The sequence below is a fragment of the Chenopodium quinoa genome, unplaced genomic scaffold (genome assembly GCF_001683475.1).
Source record: "Chenopodium quinoa cultivar QQ74 unplaced genomic scaffold, ASM168347v1, whole genome shotgun sequence".
NCBI lineage: Eukaryota > Viridiplantae > Streptophyta > Magnoliopsida > Caryophyllales > Amaranthaceae > Chenopodium > Chenopodium quinoa.
This window is the reverse complement of record NW_018742204.1, coordinates 2,931,067-2,957,475: the sequence shown is the minus strand read 5'-3', so window position 1 is coordinate 2,957,475 and position 26,409 is coordinate 2,931,067. Positions and strand designations below refer to the sequence as shown.

Here is a 26,409-nt window from a genome sequence, read left to right as displayed (position 1 = left end):
AAGAATAAAATAAGTACGCAGATTCAACTAATTTCAAAAATAATTAATAACATAGTAATTTATAAAAATACATATATCTTATTTAAACTGCCGAATTATTTTAATTAAAATAAAATATTTTTTTTGAAATTAAAGTTTAACCTTAAATCACGTCATAAAATCAAGAAACATAAGATTTAAAACGTTAGGCGCCCAAAAACTTTTAAATTAACTTTAGTGGTAATTAAATCGAACCTAAGCTCCCAAATACCACTTTATAACACCACAATAATTTTCTCTTTAAACCTGTGAGAACCCTAAACAATATTCAAGAGAATTACTGGCGTGCTACCGCCACGTGTTCAAACGTTAAGGCTTTATCAGAAAATAGCAGCGGAAAAACTAAATCAGTTATAAATAAGTTTCAAAACCAACGAATGAAACCAAATTAAGTCATACAACTTGGAACCATTAAGGCCCTTATTCAAAACCCAATAAAAGAAGTAAGTGATTAAATTCAGTGTTCAAATAAATTCAAACCCAAAAGAAATAGTGTCGAATAAAATCGAATTAAAATAAATTCAAACTTGCAAAAGAAATAAAATGCAAACAACCAACTCTCTCTACTTAAGATCCCACAACCCTGATGAATGTTGCATGTGTAAGAACCTGTGGTAATTCTGCTCCCCAATATTACAAGTGTAAAAATTGGATCGTCACAGGGTCATTGAAAGGCGAAGGCCATGACCAAAGAAAGACACACAAAGCACGCAATCAGCAAAGCTGAGTACATACAAACTGCAAAATAAATTAAGAAATTCATAACATGCTACTAATAATCAATCATCATGCATCATTAAATTATAGACTCAACACACGACTCAACTATTTATATTACTAAGACTCCATTAATTAATAATAGGTAAATCATTATTTTTATTCATTAGATTACGCAATAGACAAGGTTGTCCAACCCATGCTCCATTTGGAACATCAATAAAAGAAAAACCCCGTGCCTCCTTTTGGAAACATCAATAAACATCCAACGACCACGGGCGCGACTCCGTGACCGTAGTTAGTATGAGATCTCACCTAACTCCTAGTTTTGAAAAATATTTGAAATAAGAGACTCGTAGATCAGACGGCCTCGAGAAAAGTACACGGCTAATACCCCATGTACCCCAACCCCTGATTGTCATTACTCCAGAAGTGCACCAATCCAGAGTTTTATTGCTCTTCCATCTTGCACTTTACGTGATTTACAGGTTTAGACTTGGTGATGACTCATATTCATAACAATACAATCAATCCAATATCAATTCAACCAAGTAAAACAACTTTTCAATTTCAATTCTTGATTTATTAGTGGCAAGCAACATTTATTATTTATTCCTTTACTACCTCGGTGTATAAACACCTTGAGTGCATAAGGCACCCCAAAACCTTAACCTCGTCTTAGAAGACTTAAATTCTTCCTTTACTCATCCTGCTTGCATAATCATGAATGAGTAATAAATTAATCATTACACCAATCATATACCTTTGCGTCTAAGCGCACCTTGCATAATTAGAGCACAAATAATACTTGAAATATAAAATAGTGCACGTCATACGAAATTCACAATGTATAACCAAACAATTTAACTCAGTCATCCCTATACATGATACTAAGTTCTCGATCTGTCGTCCTTAAACATGCACCTAAAAGAAAGGTTTCTTAACTTGTACGTACCTTGAGCAAACGAATTGGTATGCCACTTTACTAACTAGAAATCACCTTCAATAAACTCCTCTCCTTAGCCAAATAATAACATCTAAATCAATACCCAATCAATCAAATTTACAGCAATACTAACTTACTTTAAAACCTTCAAAATCCAAATCAAACAACACTTTAAAATCTTCCCTTTAGTTAAAATTAAAGGCTTATATATAGTTCTTTAAATTTTCTTCATAAAAACCTTAAAATACACTCTTATACATGAAATTACAGCAATTTCAAAATCTAATAAAAATCTGAAAATTATATAAAAACCCCTAAAAATCTCCCTTTTTAATGAGTGATTAAACCCTCTTTATAAAACATCAAAAGTAGTACTTAGAAACTATTTCCAACACTTAAAACTTCAATAAAAACATATATTTATGCTTAATTAAATTTAAACATAATTAATTTTATTAATCAAACTCAAGGATAATATTTTAAGTATAAAAAAAACTTCTTAAAACGTTGTTTCCACATGGAAAACTACTTTTGTATCAAAATCGGATGAGTTCAGAATCTGATCGGGATTAAAACGGGATTAATATTAACGAACGAAAATCTAAAAATTAAAACACGAATCTATGTGTTCAAAATAATCTGGAATTAAGTTAAAATAATAAGTAGTTATAATCACCAAAATTTCAAAACATCATTACTATAAAAGCCCTAAATCAATTGTTCATAAAAGCCCTAAAATCATGATTTTCAATAAATTGAAACCCTAGGTTTATAATTCATAAAATATGAAATTTATAACATAAATATAATCTGAAATTTATAATCTTTATACCATTAAAATATAATTTGATACTAAAAATATAATCTTTATACTAAAATCAAAATCCAAAACAATTAAATTAACATTAAGTAAAATTATGAAACAAAGGAGGATGAAAATAAGACTAACCTTTTTGTGTGGAAAATTTTTGGAGATTCATGGGGTATTTATAGCAGACAATTATTGCAGGGTAAAAAGAAAGATTGGGCCTCGTAAAAATAATGGGTCGATTAAGTAAACTAATGGGTTAGGCTTGTGTGATTGGACATAAATTGTAGAATAAAGGTGCATAAAATAATTTGTTCAAATAATTTTCGACCCAGATTAATAATTTGAAACTTTTGAAATTAAATTATGAAAAATAACAAATAAATATTATAAATAAAATAAATTTTCATTTATAAAATATTTAAAAATACGGGGGATTACAAAATTGGTTGAATATTAATGCAACACATAATTGTAAAATATTAGTGATCACTTGAATTAATGACTAGATTAAAAAGGAACATAAACCGGTCGTCCAAATTATCTTATTAGGCGTGATTTTCAATTACATATTCCCTTTAAACATGCAATATGGTGATCAATAAATAATAATAGAATAACCATTAATATTGGAAGCAATTCAACAATAATAGCATTAGTCAAATAAAATATAAATTAATCTAATCATGATACTAGCAATATAAAGTAATTAAGTGAATTAATTACTCACTTTCCGCGTTTCCTTGAATTGCTACATCATGAATTAATTGTTAGTAACTTCAATAAAAATATAAATCAAATTGAAATAATTAAATTGAATAAATATAGATTTGATTTGGTCCAAACCCTCGGTTAATTCTACCTTTTCACGCCTTGGTTTAAGTATAGAACTTTAGGTATTGTACGAACTCCTTGGAGTGCTTAAAGGAAGGAATAGTGAAAGAATGGGGATGGCTAGTGTTTGGGATAAAGAGGGAGAAGATAATAAACTTGTGATCAAGCTTGTTTATGATTGAAAAAAGGGGAGATATTACCTCTATTTATAGAGCAAAAAGAAGGGTCGAAAAAACAAGATAAGAATTCGAATCGGATAAAACTCTTGCGATAGACAGCAGTTTTTGCTATTTTTGTTTTTATCATATCTTTTTATCCAGAAATTGAAATAAGATAAATAAGATATTGTTGGAAAGATCTTGAAGTCTACTTTCTAACCAATTGGAATAAGATTAAAATATTTTATAGAATAAAATATATTGCTGAAATAGTGAGACAGTGTCAGTTTTGGATAGAGTTTGACATTTTATTCATATCTTTTCCGTTATAGCTCGGAATTGATATTATAATATATCATTGGAAATATAATTTCAAGGGCTATCCAACCATATAAAATTTAGATAAAAACTATGATGCACAAAAATAATATATGTCTATCTTTGAACGTCTTTCAATTCGGATATAAATAGGATTTTAAAAAAGAAAAGTTTTATTCAATTTCAAACTCGTTAATCTTATCTTTTCAAAAAGGATAATTAAGATATTTTAGAAACTTATAGAAGCTTCTAATTAATCCTAATTGGTTTAGGAATGGGATTAAATAATTTGGACCCTTCACATGATCATTGGGTCGTAGGCAAGGTGGGCTTAGGTTCGATTTAGACTCAGTTTAATATTTTGGTCATAACTTATTCGTTATAACTCGGATTTGGGATTATAATATATCTTTGGAAATCTCTTTTCAAGCCCCATCAAAATATTTAATAATTGGACCTAGATTATGGACCAAAATAAACTGAGATAAACGTTTTTATAAAAAGGACACGAAATGAATGATTTTAAAGGGCACGAAATGAATTATTTTGGGTTTAAAGGCACGAAAAGAGGAAAATAAGTTATGGTTTGGGGAAATGGGATAGTAATTGGGTTGGTTTATGAAATGGAAATATGGATTTAAGCACTCCAAGATTAAATACTCAACCCGACCAATAATGGCGGTGAAAGGTTGTTTATCATCGGGTTTGGTTATGGGGAGCCATTTTTAGGTGTCTACACCCTCGTATGAGGTTATATATCTACTTGGATCTCCCCTTCCATCATACCTACATGTCGCCATTTTGATCTTCTCCATAGGTTGATCCAAGATATTCTGCGCAAACGGTGATGCCCTTAACTGGACCACCGTCCTAACCATCTTGTGCCCTACAACCTGCGAACCCCCTTGCCGGTGAACCTTGTACTAGCGTCATGGCCTGAGGACTGAAATTCAGACTACAACGAGGTCGGTTGCGCCCTTCCCAACGATTCTTCCTGCTGGCGCCTCTGTGAACTTGTTGCCTTATTAAACTGGTTATCAAGGTTTGCAACCGGCACCCCTCCTCCAACTTGGGTTGCCCCTGCTTCTTTTCTTTTTTTACTCATTGCGTTCATCACCCTAGCTGCTACCTCTAAATCTTCAGGTGTGAACACAGCCATTGGGTCCGGAACTGCCCCAGCTTGTCCTTCTGGGGTTAGCGGCATGTGAAATAGGTTTTCTTCCAGGGTATGGGTTTTATCTTCTACCACTATCTCTAGTTGTACTGTTTCGTTTAACACCATTATCCTTTGATTAACCATCCTACTAATTGCAGGAGTTTCCTGATTCCCAACCATTATCAATTGATTTCTGGATATCTTTGTGAGGTTCTTTAGGCGATAGAAGAAATCAACACCCCCTCCTTCTAGCACCAAATTGTTTCGGTTAAGATCTGATAACCCAAAAGCCAGAGTCCAAGATCCATGAAGCTCCTGTCGTCCAGATGAGAACCTACACAGAGAGCAGAGATTAGCTTACCCCAGGGTGATCCGGGAAAACCACTCTGATGATAAAGTTAGAATGTGTTTAAGAAAGAGATAAGAAGATATGTAGAGAGAGAAAGTAGAGAGAGAGTAATAAATGCTACCTTGATTATGGAATTAAGCTTGACTATTTATAATCTTTCCAAATGACAGGTGGCTGCATGGTATGCAAACTGCCTGTGCCATGTGTCAAAGCGTTGTTGCCACGTGTCGATCACTTATAAGCCCACATATCTGCCTTATGTATGAATGTCGATATGTTCCATAGGTGTTGTGGATCCGTACCCATTTAAGATGTCGGCCCTTTATGCGCTGTCGGCCCATTTTCCATATTTCCCCATACAGAAAGGTTGGATGATGTTGTCAAAGATCATCAGCTTGCTGGTGGTTTTAGACACTCGGTTGTTCTCGAGGACAAGTGAGTAAGAAATAACCCGAGGTAAACTCACTCCTATGTGAATATGGAGAATGATGTGATTATTGGGAGGGATGATGATAAGAGGAATTTGATTAATATGTTACTAGACACTACTGTTGAGGAGAATGTTTCTATTGTCACCGTTTTTGGGATCGGAGGGTTAGGGAAAACAACTCTTGTGCAACTTGTCTATAATGATGGCAGGATTCGAGAAGAGTTTCCTTTGAAGATGTGGGTTTGTGTATCTGATGATTTCAATGTCAAATTGCTTGCCGCTCAAATTCTTGCAGTTGCAACCAACCAGGCTGGTCCAACTGATGGCCTAACAATGGACCAACTTCAGAAAAAGCTTCGACAAGTACTTGAAAGGAATAAGTTTCTACTTGTTCTGGATGATGTTTGGAATGAGAATTATGAAGAATTGCATAACATAAAAACTTTGTTGGCTGGAGGTGGAATAGGTAGCAGAGTTTTAGTGACTTCGCGATCTAAAAAGGTTACTGATGTTGTGGGAAGTTGTAAGACGCAGGAATTGAAGGGTCTCTCAGATGATGAATCTTTGGCTTTATTTCAGAAAACGGCACTCAAACCAAAGGATTATCCAATGAAGCCGCAATTAGCTATTATTGGAAAAGAGATTGTTCGAAAGTGTGCAAATGTTCCACTTGCCATTAGGGTGGTTTCAAGCCTTCTTCGAGGTCAAGGTGAAAGTAAGTGGGAGAATTTAAAAGATACTGACTTGACAAACTTAATACAAGATGAGTTCAATGGCATAGTACCTGTGTTGAAGATCATTTACAATTATCTTCCATTCCATTTGAAGCAATGTTTCAGTTACTGTGATGTATTCCCCAAGGATTACAAGATTGTCAAAATGGACTTGATCCATCTTTGGATGGCTCAAGGATTCATTATGCCGTCAAATGGAGAGAGTTTTGAAGATGCTGGTAAGGATTATTTCAAGCAGTTGCTGCAAAGGTGCTTCTTTCAAGATGTAGACTTAGCTGAAGGTACTCTTGATGAAGCTATATCATGCAAAATGCATGATCTGGTTCATGATCTTGCTAAAGATGTAGCAGGAACAGAAATATTGTCGTGCAACTATTGGAGACAAAATAATGCCGAAAAAACTCACCATGTATTTCTTGATAGAAGTACCTCAAAAGGTCTCTTTTCTGATAATTTAATCGAGATGAAAAGAACACGTACATTTCTAATTGATGAGGGTTATTTACCATGTACATTATTTGTGCTTGATGTGGTGGATCTTTTCGAGAAGATATCAAAAATGAAATGTTTAAGGGCATTAAGCTACAATGCGAATTATCTTGTCACCAGAACATTGCTAAGTGCAATAGGTAAATTATTGCATCTTAGATATCTAGAGCTTTCACATAATCAATATCTCCTTGTGTTTCCCTCATCCATCACTAATATTTATAACTTGCAAACATTGAAGTTGTATTGGTGTCAGAAACTAGAAAGGTTACCAATGAAATTAGGGAAATTAGTTAATCTTAGGCACTTAGATATATATGGTTGCTCGATTTTGATTTGTATGGCTCCAGATATGAATAGAATGACATATCTACATAATTTGACAGGGTTTGTAGTTGGTGGAACAAGTAATGTTTGGTGTAGTGGGTCAACTGGTGAGCTTGTAAATCTGGAAATTTTTTCTATGCATAGTGAAATTCTGGAAATATCAGTTCAAGAAGGTGTGAGATACAATGCTGTAGAAGCAAGGGAACAGGGATTTCAATCTAAAAGTCAGAGATTAAGAGAAATCAAGTATTATTGGCGGGATGATAATGGAAGTGATGAAAGTGATAATGCTGAAGCATTGCTGCAAAGCCTACAGCCCAACTCGTATCTTAGAAGGTTAGAGTTGTGGAATTATTCGGGAGTGAGGCTCCTAATCTGGATGATGAATCTCAAAAGTTGTCTCCCAAATCTTGTTGTAATTCAGATTCGTGGCTGTAGAAGGTTGGAGCATCTTCCATGGATGAGTCAACTGCATCATTTGAAAATACTTATATTAAATGATTTGCATGGAGTGGAGTATAAGGAGGGTAATATTATTAGTGGAGATGAAGATGAAGAGTTGGTGTTCTTTCCATCCCTTGAAAATCTAAAGCTTTGGCATGTGCCAAATTTGAAGGGATGGTGGAAGCTGGAATTAGGGAAGGGTGAGACATCACGAGTTGAAATGCTTTCTTACCTTAGAATACAAGATTGACTGGATTTGACAGCTTTTCCATTCTGTCCGAATCTAGAAAAATTGGTGCTGATCAATTTTAATGAAGCTCTAGGTCTAATTATGAGGGAGCTGGAGACTACTCAGCAAAAGGAGGAAGGACGACAGGGAAGATTGAGGAGTGTGATGATAGATAACTTGGGATATCTAAATTCTCTGCCTATTCAATCTTTCCACCATCTTTCTCATCTTAGGATTGCCAACAACCATAAAATGGAGAGATTGAGAATAGGAGAGGTGGGGAAGGTGTTCGTAAGTGGACGCATGTCCACTCTTCGCTCCCTTGTAATTTATAAATGCAATAAGTTGAAGAGTATTAAGGACAGAAAATATTTTAGCAAGAAAACGGCTATGTTTGCAGAGGAACATTCCCATTTTCTAGGGTATTTCTTTCATTCATTCTGTCTTTCTTACAAGGTTGCCCTCCAATATATACGGACTCAATGTCCTTACAAAACATGACAACTGTATACTAGAATCAACCTAGGAAAAAAACAGAATATGACAGCTCACAGAGCAAACAGACAAAAAAGGAAAGACATAGGAAATTAACAACAGCAGCATACACAGCTCCATACACACACAAGCACTAACTTCTTCAATACTCCCCCTCAAGCGAAGAGGAAAGGGATTGAACTCCCAGCTTGCTTAGTAGTTGTTGTTGAGCCACAGGTAAAACCTTGGTGAAAATATCAACAATTTGATCCTTCCCTGGAACATAAGTTGGCCTGACAGACCCATCCTTCACCTTCTCTCGAATGAAGTGACAGTCAATCTCAATATGTTTAGTTCTCTCATATTGGACTGGATTGGCAGCAATAGACAATGCAGCTTGGTTATCACAGTAAATAGGAATTCCTTCTCCCACCTGTATACCAAGATCCTTGAATAGTTGTTTTATCCACAACACTTCACATATAGTCAATGCCATTGACTTGTATTCTGCTTCTGCAGTTGATTTTGCCACAACACTTTGTTTTTTAGATTTCCAACAGGAGAGTCACCTAAGAGAATACAGAAGCCTGAGGTAGACCTCCTGGTAATTGGACATCCTCCCCAATCACTGTCACAGTATGCCTTTAGTTCTGCACCTTTATCAGAAGAAAGTAAAATTCCTTGATCACTAGAGCCAGAGAGGTATCTTAGTACTCTCTTTGCAGCTTGAAAGTGAGCAGAGGTAGGAGAGTGCATAAATTGGCTCAGGTTATGCACTGTAAAAGCAATGTCTGGCCTTGTTATAGTGAGGTAAATGAGTTTGCCCACCAGTCTCTGATACACTTCTGGATGCTCTAAGGGAATTCTAGTTGAGTGGGTTAGCTTCACATGACAGTCCATAGGGAGCCTAAGAGGTTTGCAGTCACTTAGGTTGTACTCATTGAGTATGTCTTTGACATATTTCTTTTGAGACAAGAATATTCCTCTTTTAGTTCTGTCAACTTCTATTCCCAGGAAATACCTCAATTCTCCCATATCTTTCATATGGAATTGAGTGTCAAGATACTTCTTTTCCTCAACAATTAACTCCAAATTACTCCTAGTAACTATAAGATCATCCACATATACTAGGATTGCTACAAACCCTTTTGTACTCTGATGAGTGAAGAGAGTGTGATCTGTTTTTGACTGCCTGTATCCATAATTGATGAGAGCAGAGCTAAGTTTGGCATACCATTGCCTAGGGGCCTGCTTAAGTCCATAGAGTGATTTGTTCAATTTGCACACTCTATTACCATTCTGAGTTTCATCTTTCCCATGAAACTCTGCTCCAAATCTGAATCCCTTTCCAAGGTAACCTGGTGGTAGCTTCATATAGACTGTTTATGCTAATTCTCCATGGAGAAAAGCATTTTTTACATCCATTTGATGTATGTCCCATCCTTGGTTTGCAGCAACAGCTAAAAGAGACCTCACTGTAGTCATTTTTGCAACTGGTGCAAATGTCTCTTTGTAGTCTACTCCATACTTCTGATTATTTCCCAGAACAACAAGTCTGGACTTGTGTCTTTCTATTTTCCCAGTTTTTGGATTGTATTTGGTTGTATACAGCCATTTACATCCAATAGCATGTTCTCCCTTGGGTAGCTGAGTTATATCCCATGTATTGCTGTCTTCAAGTGCATTAAGTTCTTCATTCATGGTCTGTTGCCAATGTACATGCTTTACAGCATCCTTGAAATAAACTGGATCAGCTTCCTTTATCTGAGATGCCATCATAAAAAAAAATTTAGGTGTGACAGGAGTCTGTGCCACTCCTTTAACACCTTCAGCATAGGACACACTTCCCATCTTGTAGTCTTTATGCCACACAGGTGGTTTACTCTGTCTTCCAGACTTTCTTACTGGCATATTGTTCGGTGGTTCACTCTCAAACTCACTTGTTTTCTCATTTCTAGGTTCAGGTTCAGTGTTTGTGTTTGGCTTAAATTCAGGCTCATTTTGTGTGGTGTTAGTGTTTGGACTTAGGTTCTCTCTCAGGTTTTCTATTCCTTCATCCCAGTCATCTATCCATGGTTTCTGCACAAAATTTTCACTCTCAGGGACTTGTTCTTTTGATATCACACTTTGAAGTAAGTGATATGGGTAAATATTCTCATAAAATTTTACATCTCTTGACACAAACACTTCTCATTCATCAAATTCATAAGCTTGTATCCCTTCTGATTTTGAGGATATCCAAGAAATAAACATGGCACCCCTCTGGCATCAAATTTATCACCTTTCTTCTCTGGATTATAAGCCAATGCAAGACACCCAAATGCTCTCATCTGTTCATAGTGAGGTTGCTTCTTATGTAGAACTTCATAAGGGGTCTTATCCTTCAGAATCACACTGGGCAATCTGTTGGTTATATAGACAGCAGCATGAGCACAGTCACCCCAAAATTTCAATGGAAGTCCAGCTTGAAACCTCAGAGCTCCTGCCATCTTAAGTATGTTTCTGTGCTTTCTCTCTGCCCTTCCATTCTGTTCAGGTCTATCAACACAAGAGGTTTGATGTGCAATACCCAATCTGTAAAAGAAAGGTCTGCACTTTTGATCATCAAACTCAGGTGCATTATCACTTCTTATAACCTTCACCTTATTGTTATGATGAGTCTTTGCCGTATTGACAAAATTCTCTATTACCTTGAATGCATCTGACTTGTGAATAATTAGATTTATCCAAGTTACTCTTGAGTAATCATCTACCAGAGTTAGAAAATACTTGTATTTTCCCTTAGCAGGAACTCTATATGGTCCCCATGTATCCAAGTGTACAAGTTCAAATGGCTCTTTTGCCCTTGAATCACTTAGACTATATGGAAGTTTGGTAAATTTTTCCAGAGGACATGTTAAACACACATTTGTGCTTCTTGATTTCACACCTTTTAGATTATGAATCTTTTGAATCCTTGCATATGGAGCATGCCCTAGTCTATAGTGCCACAATGTTCTGTTACTCAAGACAGGAGCATCTCTCACTATGCTTGGGACATTGTTGTAAGTGCAGGTGCTCATTGCATTTTTCTCACTCTTTTTGCATTCAGCCCTACTCATGATTTCTTCTTTCAACTCCTGTATCACACTCTCTATTGGATCATTTTTGAGATTGTACAACCCATTTTTCATCATTCCAATTCCCTTTACAACACTTGACTGTAACTCTTCAATGACACAATATTCAGCATAGAATTGTACTCTACACTTTGAATCTTGCAAAAGTTTGTTCACAGACAACAAATTGTGCTTAAAGGATGGAACATACAATGCATTCCTAAGTGACAGACCATTCTCAAGCCTAACATTCCCAATATGACTTATACTTTTAGTCTGACCATTTGGCAAGTTAATTTTGAGTTCATTTAGATTCTTGACAACATTCACCATAATATCTAAATTTCAGTCATATGGTCTGATGCACCAGAATCAATAATCCAGCTATTTGCAATAGATTCAGCAAAATAACAGGATACCATACCTGCATATGAGGTTTCCAGTTCATCATCAGTGTCTGGAGTAGTTTGCTTTAGTGTTGTTTACATCATCCTGAGCATTGCCTCTATTTGCTGCATAGTGAATTGGCTGCTTGTGCTAGCACTGCTGACTCCAGATTCACTCTGATTGCTGCTCTGCACATTTGCAGCAGATTTGTTACCTTGCTGCTTCCCTTTGTTCCACCTAGAACTTGCAATACCACTCTTCCCTCTGTCTTTCTGTGGGTGAGACTTTACCTTAGGGTGACCAGGTGGATACCCAATCACTTCCCAGCATTTAATATTTGAATGCCCTTTTTTCCACATACTGTGCATGCTCCCCCTATCCCTTTACTGAACATAGCAAGAGATTCAGGTTCCTCTTTAGGCTGAGTGAGAATTATTCTCTGTTATTCTTCCTGTTCCAGAAAACTGCATGTTGTTTCAACAGATGGGAGAGTTTTCATCATCAAAATCTGACTCCTCTGAGCCCCATGAGCATCATCCAGTCCATTGAGAAACTGGAAGAGTTTTTGTTCTTCATTCTGCTTTCCCAACGCTGTGAGAAAAGCTGCAACTTCAGCATTCACTTCTCCAATAGATGGAAGGACATTTAGTGACTCTAATTCCTCCCATATTGCCTTCATCTGAGTGTAATACTCACTAATAGTCATGCTTTGCTGCTTAGTATCATACAACTCCTTGTTGAGTTTGTATTTCCTTGATCCATTCACAAGAGAGAACCTTTTCTCAAGTTGGTTCCAGATCTGTTAAGCACTGCTCACATACAGAATAGACTTTCGAATTGACTCTGAGACAGACCCCAGAATCCATGAGATTATCATGTTATTACATGTATCCCATGCCTCAGCCTTCACAGTGTCTGAGCTATCTTTCACCAATGTTCCAGTCACAAATCCTAGCTTCCTCCTAGATTCCAGGGCTATCTCCATAGACCTCTTCCATGACCTGAAGTTGGAAGAGCCTTGTAACTTCTCTATTGACTGGAAATTGTTCCCATCTGAAGGGTGTAGGTATAGTGGACTGGTAGCATCTATGGTTGTTACCATTTTCCTCAAAGATTAAATCTTTCTTAAATCTAATACTAGCTTCTACTAGATCTGTGTTTAGATAATATGAAAAACAAAGAAAGATAGAATTTTTAGGCAAATTTGAGCCTATGGCTCTGATACCATAATGACAGAAAATATTTTAGCAATAAAACGGCTATGTTTGCAGAGGAACATTCCCATTTTCTAGGGTATTTCTTTCATTCATCCTGTCTTTCTTACAAGGCTGCCCTCCAATATATATGGACTCACTATCCTTACAAAAACATGACAATTGTCTACTAGAATCAACCTAGGAAAAAAAACAGAATATGACAGCTCACAGAGCAAACAGACAAAAAAGGAAAGACACAGGAAATTAACAACAGCAGCATACACAGCTCCATACACACACAAGCACTAACTTCTTCAATAAGTATATCAGGACGAGGAGTGTAGGAGTATTCGCCTGTCCTGGAGAGTCTAACATTGGAAGACCTTCCTGAGTTGGAATTGGAGGATGAAGATGATGTCAGCAGCATTACTAACAAAAGCACAGCAGAAGGATTCATTAATAATGAAGGAAGTGACACAGAGATGCCATGGAGATTCCTTCCTTGGACTTCCAAAGGCGGTGAAGTTGCCAAAGGGGATAGATTGCTTATCATCTCTCCAATCCCTAAGCATTAGGGGTTGTGGTAATTTGGAAAGCCTAATACCATCAATTGATAGCTTATCATCTCTCCAATCCCTGATTATTGATCATTGTCCAAAATTGAAAACAATGCCAAAAGAGATGAGCCACCTAACTTCCTTAGCTCAACTTCATGTAAGAGGATGTAACCCGGAATTGAAGAAAAGATGCAAGAGCCATACTGGCATTGACTGGCCCCATATCCCACACATCCCTCGCATAAATGTTGAATCCTTTCCTGGTATGAAAAAAAGAATAGGGATTATTATTTCCTATTTACTAATATGTTGCAACAAAATTTGAAGCATGAAATTCACTATAGGAAGAAATAGAATCAAACATACATCTGTTACATTCTGATTTTTAATTTGCTTCAGATTCAAATCACTGCTGGGGCTCTGGTCAATGATCAATGCACAACTTAAGGAGTCAGGTAATGTCCAAACTCTTTCCAAATTTCAACTCAAAACTTGAGCTTAATCATAGCAAATAAGCCAATGATGCATATTATTTCGGTTATGAATTTTAGTATTTGGTCATTCATACATCAAAACCTTCATTCTTTGCCTATTCATTATTACCTTTTTTTTTCTTTTTTTTTTCTTTTTTTTTTTTTTGGAATGGACTATTCATTATTAGTTTATTACTATGTGTTTGTTATTCAAGCTGAACATTTATAATGAGTTCAACCAATTGAAATGTTATTAAGCTATGCCTGTACTTTAAAATTTTAATAGATGTTTACGTTTTCCCAATTGTTTAAACATTATACAGCTGTGATCAGCTGCTCTGACATCAATTTTGAGGATTGATCATTGATGTCTAAGGGAAAAAATCCAACACATCCCTCGCATTGATGTCTAAGGAAAAAAAAAAGGGTAATGATCATTTTTCATAGGTGAACATAGGATGATAGGAATCTGCAGCAATTGAGATGATAAATTCTTCACTAAGCAGACTTAGACATTATCATGCAGATGTGAGTGTCAGATCACCAAGAATGATAAAGGATAGCACACTTGACATATAGCATATTAGCATGACCCCCACATGAATATATTTTTACTGTATTGTTGTGTGTAAGTAGGAAATTTTGTGTAGAACTACCCTAAAGATAGGGTCATTTGTGAACAACTACCTTTTTTTTTTTTTATTTAGAACTACTTGCAAGTTTGGAATAGTTTGGGTAACACTACACACGGGCCAATTTTTCTCTTTTCTCAGTTACAATGGTCAATTAATGCTAAAATAATCAAAAACCCCAATTCAATTATACCCTCAAACCTTAGAAATTAAATCTCCAAATAATACTACACTCATGAACCCTAAAATGAATTATGATTAAAACCCTAATTAGGTTAATTAAAGTAGATTAAAACCTTTATAAAAGTGAAAAAAATGAGCTCCGATAACGTCTTAATTGGACGGAAAATGTTAATGGGTAGTGATACCCAAATGTTTTCAAACTTGTGGGTAATTCTAAGCATATAAAAAAAATGGGTAATTGTTCACAAATGACCCTATATTTAGGGTAGTTCTACACAAAATTCCCGTGTAAGTATGTCAGCTTACAAATACAAACTCCTATGACTACAATTGAGGCAACTATAAACTAATGAAGCAGAGACTATAAACTATAAAAAGTAGTATTTAAAAAATAAAAAATAAATAAATAAACTATAAAAAGTAGCAGTATCTTATGGATTTTGATATAGTGAAGCTTATGCTGGTTGGTTACCAGAATATGGGTTATATTAAATGTGTGGGTTTTGGTTGTCTAGTTTAGGTGTTTGTGTCTATACATTATTTCATATTTTGTGCAAACAGAATATTAATTCATGCTTGTTAGTATTGGCATTATCCATTGATTCTATTCTTGACAACACACAACCCTTAATATTAACTCTAATGGAAAGTAGAAGTTAGCTAATTGCTGCTGTAAGATACTCTGATTACCTCGTAAGTAGAAATAACATATTATTGCTATTTAATCTACACATTTGGCAAACTGGCATGTATTGTTTTTAATGATGGTCAATCCTTTTTTTTTTTCATGAGATGAGCACATATCCCTTTATAATTCGACAAGGTTGATAATTAATAATGTATATCACTACTGATTTTTCTAGATGATGTGTACTCCTACTGATATCTACCATTACTTCTGGTTTAATTTAGTTCATTAGTGTGCGTTCAAATAAAAACCCTGGTCCGGTCCTATGGCTCAACCTGTGGAACTTGAATACATTGTTATTTGTTCAACATCAAAAGTAGGTTCTGATTGTGTTTGCTTCATATTTCTTATTGTCATGATATATCTACCTGACAGGACATGGTATTCATATAGAAAGAAGACAGCACTGCAAGAAGTTTTGCCTAATTTTCTATTAAACCAGTAAACCAGGATTGTTGCTTAAGTTGCAATCAAAGAGTAGCTTATAAATGAGATGAGAGCATAACAAGGGAAGGGGGATTCTTGGATTCCAGTCACTGGGATCTCAAGTTTGTGAGATTCGGTGTTGCTAGATTTAGCACTGCAGCTCTATATGATTGTGAATTTATATCTGGCTAGTAAAATTCTTGTTACTCGGCTGTAAAACTTCAAAAGGTTTCCAGAATTGTTCTTCCATCAAAGTGCTGCGTAAAATATTATAGCCTTGTCACTTTGACTTCACTATGAATGTCATTCTTGTATAGCCCATCAATTGAAGTGTCGGGAAGACAAATTAGTCAATATGTGAATGTCCACACCTTAGTTTTCTTCATTGTAATTAATATTTGCCACCTTTCTTGACACCCCCTAAGTTAATAGTGCACAATGTAATAGTAAACTAGTTTTTGAGTACGGGCAATGCCCAAGATTATAATTTGGAACTAATTATTAATATTCATTGTAATTTATGATTCAATTTTCTTGTAATTAAATTTGTTATTCGTATTGTCATTTGTTACTATTAATATTTTGTATTCAAAAGATTGCATAAAAAATCACATACCTTGTTGGTGAGACACTTGGTTCTAGAATTAGTGGTTGTGTGTTCAAAACTTGTGGAAGAGTTGAGTGGGTGACATGGCATAGTGATGGGCGGTTTAAGTGATACGAGGACATTCTTAGGAATGTCTTTTTTAATAAATTGGTATAGATTACCTTTACATAAATAGTCATACAATTCACTTGTATAATCGTTAAAATAGTGTGTTGACAAGCATGATAACTTGAGAAGAGAATAGTGTCAAATCTGTCAACTAAATAAAAGTGGACTTCTCTCAATATCTATATATTTCATAGCATGACCAGCATTTTCATTATATAAATTTTTATAAAACTACATCCAAACCCTTGAATGTCAACTTGCTTATGCTAAAAATCCAACAAATCAATCCAAATAATTATCACAAATAATAAACAGAAGTTCTGGGAATATCTATATACACGATCAACACTTTCTAATGCAATTCTATCAATGCCTTTCGAAAAACTATGCTGGAGGAAATGAAAAACCCAAAAAAAAAAAAAAAAAAAAAAAAAATGGAAAACCAGAAAATATAAATGTACATCAAACAAACACCCCCAACGAAACTTATTAAGCATCTCCATAATGATCACCATCTAGCTTATCAGAGCTCAAACTTGGGGGAACAAATGATCTATAGACTCGTTCGACATTGGGACTTTCCTTCAATTCATGGCATACAACTTCAAGAGCTGTGTGTTCGAAAAAGCCATAGAATTTCTTCTTACAGACAACAGCAAAGATTAGGGAAAATATAAGAAGTGGAAAGAGCAGGGGAGTGAAGTAGAACAACTTTAGTGTAAAGTAACCTATCATTGTAACTTGATAAAGGACTAATGCCGCAAGGAATCGTGCATGCATATGAGGCCACATCCTCCCATAGCTCTCAAATGATGGAACATAAACTTTCAGTGCCTGTCGTAAAGAAGAAAAAACTCGTCAGAGATCCACTGTAAATAAGCAATCTTCTTACGTAAAAGTTATACATGCAATGTTTTGATACTATTGTTGTAGTATAATCATGGTACTCAGATTCTGGTTCTCTAGTTTAACACAGTGGTAGGTGTTGTATCTTGTGGATCTAACATGGACATTTGAGATGAAATTAGGTATCTGAGTAACATAGGTTGATGAAATTCTCATGATCAAGCCCGGTCATTGCTTAAGTGTAGGATCGTAAGAGCATATAAATAAATAAAAATTAAAAGTGATGCGTGCAAGCAAATTTTACCTGATTTCTCAAGACAAGCCATCCGAGACCGAAATAAACAGCACCAAAGGGAAGGATTAGGGGTGCAATAACAGAGTAACAAAGGGTAATTGTGAGTATAAGCAAGTCACCAGGAACCCTCGTTGCATATCCAAAATCTCCAGGAGCCCAAGCTTCTTTCACTTCAGCTTCAGTCTTGCAAAGGTACTTCTTTTTTAGATGGAATATGATAAGGGGAATCAATCTAGACAGCTCCAGCCCATACCCTACAAAAAATCTGCACCGCGGTGTAGAAACAAATGAAAATCAGAACATGATGTAGGGCAAAGAGTTCCAATTCAGTCATGATTTAGGTGATAAGATCTACAAATTACTACAATACTCCAGCTAGAATTTAAGTAAACATTAAATAGCAGATGGCATAATAAGGCAAAGCATAAAGTGTTCTCGTTTTACATTTAGATTTGTGAGAGCATGAGAATGGCAAACCCATTACATGTGTAAGAGTCAAAAAGTTGGTAAGATAACAGATTAAAAATTAAAGATTATAAACTTGTGGGAGTATTACAGCAGCAAACCAATTAATTTTTTTTTTTTTTTTTTTTTTTTTTTGGAAAAAAAACCAATTACATATTTCAGGCAGCTTAATCAAAGATTAAGTAGAAAGATGGTTAAATACTAACATTAACCAAAAATTTAAAATTTTTACAGAATTTAGCTAGAAGTCTGCCACCAACTGTTGGCAAGATCTGAAACAGCTAAAGTGGCAAATTAAAACAATAAGAAACAAGCACAGATTTACCAGCAACTTGTAACAAAATAACTACATATATATAAAACTATGTACTTTAAAGTCTGTATTTCCTTTTCCCATCTTAGTAAGAACAATGACGTTACGTATTCTTCATATATGCATTACATGAACGTATAAAACTGAACAAGAACTGGAAACTGCATTGTTAATATGGGAAAGTAAGGAAAAAAAAGGTAGAACAGAAATAGAGAAATGAAGATGTATTTCTTACTTGAGTGCCACATATGTCAAAAAAAAGGTTGCATTGTCTGGAAGGCCCTTCCCAAGTAAATCAGCAATTTTTGTCAAACTACTTTTCTCTAGATCCTTGAAATTACCAAATAAGGTTCCACTAAGGGTCACTCCAATGAAAACATTAAAAACTACGAAGTAGAAATATTTGCCTGAAGCACCTCTCACTGCATGGCTCTCTGAAGGAATACCTTCCAATTTAGTCAGAAACATGAGTAATTTTGGGAGCAGGGCCAAAAATATTATGAGGGCAAGTTGAGGAAGATAAGCCTCCAATACAGTTCGAATCGGAGCTATATTGACAACAGGTTTTATGAAAGGCATAAGCTTCACGAGTTTCCCCAATGTCGTAAAAGCTGATATCATTGTGATAGGAATCATGTAAAATACTACCATTAACGCAACGGTAATGTACACAATGTATTTGCGTACTTCCCTCATGTAAAACTGGAGAGAAAGGTTACTCCAAATCAGTTGACGTGGTTCAGGAGCATCTTCTACTGTCCAAGTGTCAACCATTCTGGCATGTAAATTCTGAGCAGCAGAAGCGGCAGCCACCCTGCTTGAAAAGAATACGAGTGCTGAAGAAAGCTGTTTGTCTCTTAAGGTTACTTTTTGCTCAGTTTCCAACTTCGTGATAAGTCCATTTATCTTCTCGTTGCAGTGTTCTATGGTATCTACATTCTTTCCACAAAGACCAAGGAAGCCAATGCGGTTCATTGGTCTGATTCCCTCAGGTTTATCAATTGTTTTTGATTGTGCATAAACTGTTTCAGCACGCACAAGTTTCTTTCTATATCCCTCTAACTCCTCCCAGATTTTGTTGACCTGTAAAATTAGGAAAGGTCAAGGCAATGGAAGTCATTATAATCACCTTAAAATTTGCAACTAATACTAACAATTTACTTCAATTACCAACTATTTTTTCATATTTATGAAAAGGTAAAATCACTTTTACAGCCATGCAACTTTGTTTGAGGCTTTTACAACTAAACTTCAATGTTACTACAGCATGCAATTAGATATGAAGATCAAACAAAATCAAGGTCTCTTAATAACAACCTTTCATTCAAAGCTTAAGTTTTCAAAATGGAACTCACTAACATAGCATGATCAGTTTTAGAAACTATAATACAATATTAATAATATTAAGAATAAAGTCAGAAACATACGCCTTCCATGTTCAGTAAAAGAAAAAATAAACTAACATAGCATGATCAGTTTTAGAAACTATAATACAATAAAAATAATATTAAGAATAAAGTCAGAAACATACGCCTTCCATGTTTAGTAATAGAAAAAATATCACTTACTATTACGCCTCATCAGGATGCAGTTTAGTAAGGATAGGAAAACTTGAAGGAATACTTAAAACTCACCTTAGTATTGTCTGTTACTACCATAGACCTGTAGAACGTATCTGGATATATGGCCTTGAAATACGAATTAACTTGTTCCTTCCTGGTCTCACCTTCCAGAGGAGGGGGTATATCTCTCACAAGAACGGCAAATTGTTCTGCTCTTACTTCAGATGACATCAGAGCAGTAGCCCTTATTTCAGAAACATGTTTATATGCCTTCCATAAGAGAAAATATGTAACCAAAGAAACCCAGTAGACAGCAATCAAATGTCCCCACAACCTCGGACTTTTTTGCTGTTAATTGAAGTCAGATGTTTTTAGAGATTTGCAGTAATATAGGTACTGACTATAGAGGAAATGCAATATGTAATCAATATTGACTTGTGGAGATAATTTGTACCAAATGCTATACTTACTTCAATGTGACCCATGGAGAACTTATCCAGCTCACTGAATGTTCCATTGCTTGTGGTGTTATTCTGTGTGATGCTGTGATCAGTGATGGAAAGAGGCAAAAGAGATGGAAGCAGCACAATTCCAGCCAAAACCATCATTGAGAAAGCTGGGAAAAAGAACATCAACATTAGTAGGTTAGCAGTAGCATTAAAGATTATCTCTTGACACTTCAAACAAATGGATAAGAACTCAGTACAGATAGAATTGGCAAAGCTATCAGAAGAACTTAAGTGATGACAAGGAACAAATGACAGTAAGTACATCTTCTTAAGGTAGTCAGTCCATCAGACTGGTCTTTTAATCGATTACACATATGAATATTGGTAATGAAGAAGCAGATTAGTGATAATAAAATTAAATTTTGTAAAATACACCATATCATATGAGCAAAAGGTTATAAATTAAGCAGACAATTCAATGAGTTGGTCAATCAGACTGAGCAGCTAATCAAATCCACCTATGCCTATCAATATGAAAGATCAGTATTGATGATAATCTTGAATTGTAAAAAACAGCATTTTTTTTTTATTTTTTTTTTTGAGAAAAACATGTTCAAATCACCTAACTTGTGACAATAAGGCAGAAAGAGAGTTGTTCTAAACAGATCAATTACTTCAAAGTTCTCCAGTCTGAATTAGATACCTCAATAAATAGCTACCCAAAGGGACTACATGAGGGGAAAATGCTAATAAACCTTAGTTGTCACTTGCCCAATAACCAATCTGATACGTAGTATGTCACTTGTCGTTCTTATTGAGACTTGAGTCTTAATTCATTACTGATTCTTAACTAATTATAGCTTCATAATCAACAACTTTTATCAAAGTCAAGCTTTTTCCACAAGTTTTGTTTATGGTATGATATTCCCTTAAGTGTTAAGAAAGCCAGCACCAGTTTGTATCAGTGCCCAAGGTTAATACCTACTGTACTGCAGCAAGTCTGTAGCAGTTACTACATGCCTCTAAAGGTAGCTGCAAGCTCCTTAAAACAGCAGCTACAGCAACTTATGTAAGCTATTCTCAGCAATCTTAAGCACCTATTGAAGCAGGAGCAAACACAGAAGCTACAAGCAACCCTAGAAGAAGCTAAGCACCTATGGCTGCAGTGCATCACAGCAGCTAAGCAGGGCCGCAACTGCATCAGTGCCAGCTGCTACCATCAAGGGATTATTATTATGGAGCCCCTATGTAAGATGACACAAGTTTGTATCAGAGCCCAAAGTTTATACCTACTGGCCTACTGCCTGCAGTTAGTCTGCAGCAGCTATTAAGTAATTCAAATCATGTGGATCTTGTTTTAATCGTCCCAATAAGTGTTTTAAAATTATCAAATTATATTAATAATTAGTGATTGAAACATTAACTGTCAAAGGTGAGCATTGTCAACATACTCCCTCTTTTTTTATTAGGTAAAATGTTCCTCCTAGGCACGTATGTGAATTCAAAACATTGGCCAATAATGTCTTTGACTATCAACAACAACAACCACTGGCGGACACAAGGGATAGCACATGCTACCCTGGAAAAGAGAAAAAAAAAATATAGTGTTGATCAAAGAGACCTGTTATTATGCATAGGAGGTCTCTTTGATCGGGCAATAGGCGCATAGCATATTCACTGTACCCTGCAGGGCCCATACCACCAATTTCCTTTGCTTTTTTTATAGTAACAGAGACCAGTTGTGTATAACAACCGGTCACTTAGGTTGTCTTTTTTTTTTTTTCCCAAACTTTTGCTTGAACTTCTACTTCTACTTTATGTGAGCATAATTAATTATGCATTCAACCTTTTTTTTTTTAAATCTTTCATTTAATTTATGAAAAATCAAGTAATAAAATTTATTATTTTAAAATAATAAACAAATATACTCATACTTTAATTATTTTTTAATCACCATACGTTTGTAGATGATACCGATCATACAGTTTTTTTTTTAGTTCATTTGATGAAATTCTTCCCATTTTGTTTCTTTTTTATTTAAATGCACATATTTGGTAATTAAGTAATTTATTTATAATTTAGTTTTAAATGAGTAAAGCAATTAAGAAATGTTATTGTATATATTGTTATAAATTACCATGTATAGAGTAGCTTTTAAACTTGTGAATGATGGATACGAAATACATAGATAGGTAATTTATTGAAAATATTGAATACTTTTAATTTGATCATTGAATTATATTGATAACTAAAATATAATTTAACTACAAAAATAAATGTTTAAATTTAAAGGCTAGTTAAAGATAATAAGCCGTACGCGTTTTTCTCTCTTAATATTCAATGGTTCAATGCTACCCCTAGTTTTAAATCCTGGATCCGCCACTAACAACAACAAAACCTTAATCTCAAAATGATTTGGCCAATAATATCTTTGATTATTAATAAGTTAAAATTATAACAATTGAATATTACTCCTTCCGTCCGTTTATTACATGCCTATTTCTTATTTTGCACGGGAATTAAGAAAGTTAAAGATTCCTTAAAACTAATAATTGGGAGTATAAATATACATGTGGCGTTAGAGAGAGATAGAAAGAAAGAAAAAGTGGTTGGGAATTAAGAGAGAGAAAGTATTAGGAATTGATGTTAAAGTACCAAAAAGAAAAAGAAAAAGGATGTCCATCAAAAAGAGAATAATATTGTAGAAAAGTACAACCTAGAAACAGACACTTAATTTTGGTCACCCCAAAATGGAATACAGGCATGTAATAAAGGGACGGATCCGTCCCTTTTATAGTCACTTATGTCATTTTTGGTGACCTAAAATATTAGTCACATTTGTTTTTTACCAAAATTCTCTCCCATTTGCAAATATTTATGCAAATTTAACTTTTCTATGTAAATTTTACTTTTCCATGTATTTTAATTACCTTCTCTCCCTACTTTTTTACATACCCAAAATGTAAATTAACTTTTTCAATGTACTTTTGCTACTTGTTATTTATTTTGTGATTTTCTATCAAGAGTGACTATCAAAAGGAACAGGGGGAGTATATGATTCCAACTATACCCACAAAATGACAAAACTATATTTTATCTTATATATAAATCAGTAACATAAGAGAAATAAGATGAATAGTACAAAAATAAAATAAAAAGTTTCACTTCACAAAAATATAAAAAATGAGGAAGCCCCAATTAATCAATTTGATAAACAAAATTTGTTTATCAAATGACAAAATGGTAAATAAATCAACATAAATAATTAGTCATCATCGCATTTTCGTAAATATATCAACAACAATGGGACCCATATTTAATAATAAGTTGTTGATTTATTTACAATTTTGTCATTTGATATTGTTTATCAATAAACTTTAATTTTTTCATAAAAAATATAAATGTAGTATAAAATTATAAAAATAATTCAACTACTACTTCCGGTTCAAATTACTCGCAATTTAGGGGTATTATTTATGAGTTATAAAATATTCCAAAGTTGCGAGTAATTTGGACCGGAGGTATTATAATTGAGCAGGGCAAAAGCATTGTATCTTAGCTGGCTTTATTTTATTTTTTTTTTCTTTTTGAAAAGTATGTAAGCTATCTTTAAATTATTACAAAGTATTAAAAACCACTTTACTCGAATTCAACAAAAACATTTTATTATTAGCTTGATTGTAAATGAAGTAATTTTTCTTAGCCAAACATAAACAAATCTTTAAACTCCGAAACTAGAAGCCGGCTTTAAAATAAAAATAGAAGTTTGCACATTTATCAAAACCTATAAGACAAACATATACTAATACACATTATTAATTTCTTAAATAATCTTTTTCACAAAAAAAAAAAAAAAAAAAAAAAAAAAAAAAAAAAAAAAATCCTGGTTTATACCCAATTTATATTAAAAAAAAATCATAACAAACACATCAAAAAAAATTAAAAATTAATATTAATAATTATGTATTACAACTTTTTTTTTAAGGCATGTATTACAACTCATTCAAGAATAATTGTCAATAATTCCAACCAGTCTGTAATTGGCAATTTACAGGGTATTTGGAAAAAAAAAAAAAAAAAAGAAAAAGCCCATTAAAAAAATACTAAAAAGAACATACCAGTGGAAAGGAAGACGAAATAGACAGCAGTATCAACACCAGAAACAGCAATAATATCATTTTCAGACGAAGAAACTGCTTCTTTGATCCACGAAATCGGATTCCGGGTTCTAGAACTCGGTTCCATACCCTTAAAAATACGATTCGGGAAGTATATTTCATGGTTTCCGGGTTTACCCGAAAGCCAAGTAAACAACAACATCAAAATCACAAAGATGATCAGAGAAGTTCCCAAAGATGTCAAAAACGACGCAAAATCCATTTTCTCACACTTTTTTTTTCTGGGTTTTTTTGTGCTAGAAGTTAATGATACTAGTACTAGAAAAAAGTTGGCATTTACTCTAAACCGTGTAGATTACGTGTAAATGCAAAAGATAGCGAAAGCGTCGATAAATTGAGACATTTTTTTATGAAGAAAAATGACCGTTAGATTTTAGGAGGAGAAGAAAGGGGAAAGAGGAAAACCGTTAGATCTAAAGGAAATGTAACCGTTATTAACGGTGGATTGGGAATTTGAAAGGTTAGTGAATAAATGGTTGCCACGTTGCAGGGCAAGTGTCGAGAATACAAAAGTAATTTTATGGCAATTTTGTTAGCGAATGATGATTGAAGTTTGAAGATAATGGATTCTAAGGTTCAATAATGAGTTGGTTGGTTAGTATACGTGTATAGTAGTAGTATGAGAGGAATAATTTGGAAGAAGTGTTTTCAATTTTTTGGGTCCATCCTATGTTGAAACTTGAAAGGCATAGTTTGTTGATACATGAAGGATACCAAGGAATCTTTTATGTCCAAAGAAAACTAGGCTAAGGGTCTATTCTGTTCCGTTGAAATTCAGTTCAGTTCAGTTCAGTTCAATTCAGTTCAGCTCAGCTCAATTCAGTTCAGTTCAGCTCAGTTCAGTTCAGTTCAGTTCAGCTCGGCTCTTAATTTATGTCTAATGATATTGCTAATGATATAAAGCCAAATTTCATTCTTGTAAGCTCTTATTACAACGACAACAACAACAAAAATAATAATAATAATAATAATAATAATAATAATAATATTAACAATAATAATAATAATAACAATAATAATAATTGAAATAATAATAATAATACTAATAATAATAATCAATAAATAATAATAATAATCATCAATAAATAATAATAATAATAATAATAATAATAATAATAATAATAATAATAATAAGAATAATAATAATAATAATAATCAATAAATAATAATAATAATTATCAATAATTAATAATAATAATAACAATAATAATATTGATACAATTCATTGTTCAAATGGTTCTATTTTTTTGAAACATATTTCTAATGTTAATCTCATTGAGAAAATTAGAGTACTACACAACTTAAACTAATTTTAGCTAATTTCAGCTTTTCTTGTTGGTTTTTTTTTTATATATATATATAATATTTTATTTAAAATTTGTTTAAATGGGTTAGATACATGTAATTGTTTTGTGTTCTTTTGTCCTAATATTATTTTATTTTTAAATTAAATAGTATATGTGTTTAAAATGTTTAGCAGTTTCAAGTTTTTAA

General features: G+C 34.0%; 4 protein-coding genes across 4 annotated transcripts; 1 reads left to right on the top strand and 3 right to left on the bottom strand.

The window, feature by feature from the left end:
* Positions 1–5,803: 5,803 nt before the first annotated feature.
* On the top strand, positions 5,804–7,999 carry LOC110732654 (putative disease resistance protein RGA1). Its single transcript, XM_021912922.1, has one exon. The coding sequence runs from the start codon at positions 5,804–5,806 to the stop codon at positions 7,997–7,999; it is 2,196 nt and encodes a 731-aa protein (XP_021768614.1).
* A 616-nt stretch (positions 8,000–8,615) lies between these two features.
* On the bottom strand, positions 8,616–9,826 carry LOC110731802 (uncharacterized mitochondrial protein AtMg00810-like). Its single transcript, XM_021911980.1, has 2 exons — positions 9,022–9,826; positions 8,616–8,965 (listed from the first exon to the last, which is right to left on the bottom strand). Exons 1-2 carry the CDS (start codon positions 9,824–9,826, stop codon positions 8,616–8,618), a joined length of 1,155 nt encoding a protein of 384 aa, XP_021767672.1.
* Positions 9,827–12,379: 2,553 nt separating this feature from the next.
* Positions 12,380–13,039, bottom strand: LOC110730064. Its single transcript, XM_021910173.1, has 2 exons — positions 12,836–13,039; positions 12,380–12,736 (listed from the first exon to the last, which is right to left on the bottom strand). Exons 1-2 carry the CDS (start codon positions 13,037–13,039, stop codon positions 12,380–12,382), a joined length of 561 nt encoding a protein of 186 aa, XP_021765865.1.
* A 3,948-nt stretch (positions 13,040–16,987) lies between these two features.
* Positions 16,988–25,415, bottom strand: LOC110701516 (CSC1-like protein ERD4). The gene is made up of 6 exons (XM_021879176.1): positions 24,856–25,415; positions 20,759–20,904; positions 20,361–20,636; positions 18,962–19,809; positions 17,958–18,213; positions 16,988–17,641 (listed from the first exon to the last, which is right to left on the bottom strand). The coding sequence occupies exons 1-6, from the start codon at positions 25,115–25,117 to the stop codon at positions 17,297–17,299; spliced, it is 2,133 nt and encodes a 710-aa protein (XP_021734868.1). The 5' UTR covers positions 25,118–25,415; the 3' UTR covers positions 16,988–17,296.
* Between the last annotated feature and the right edge of the window lie 994 nt (positions 25,416–26,409).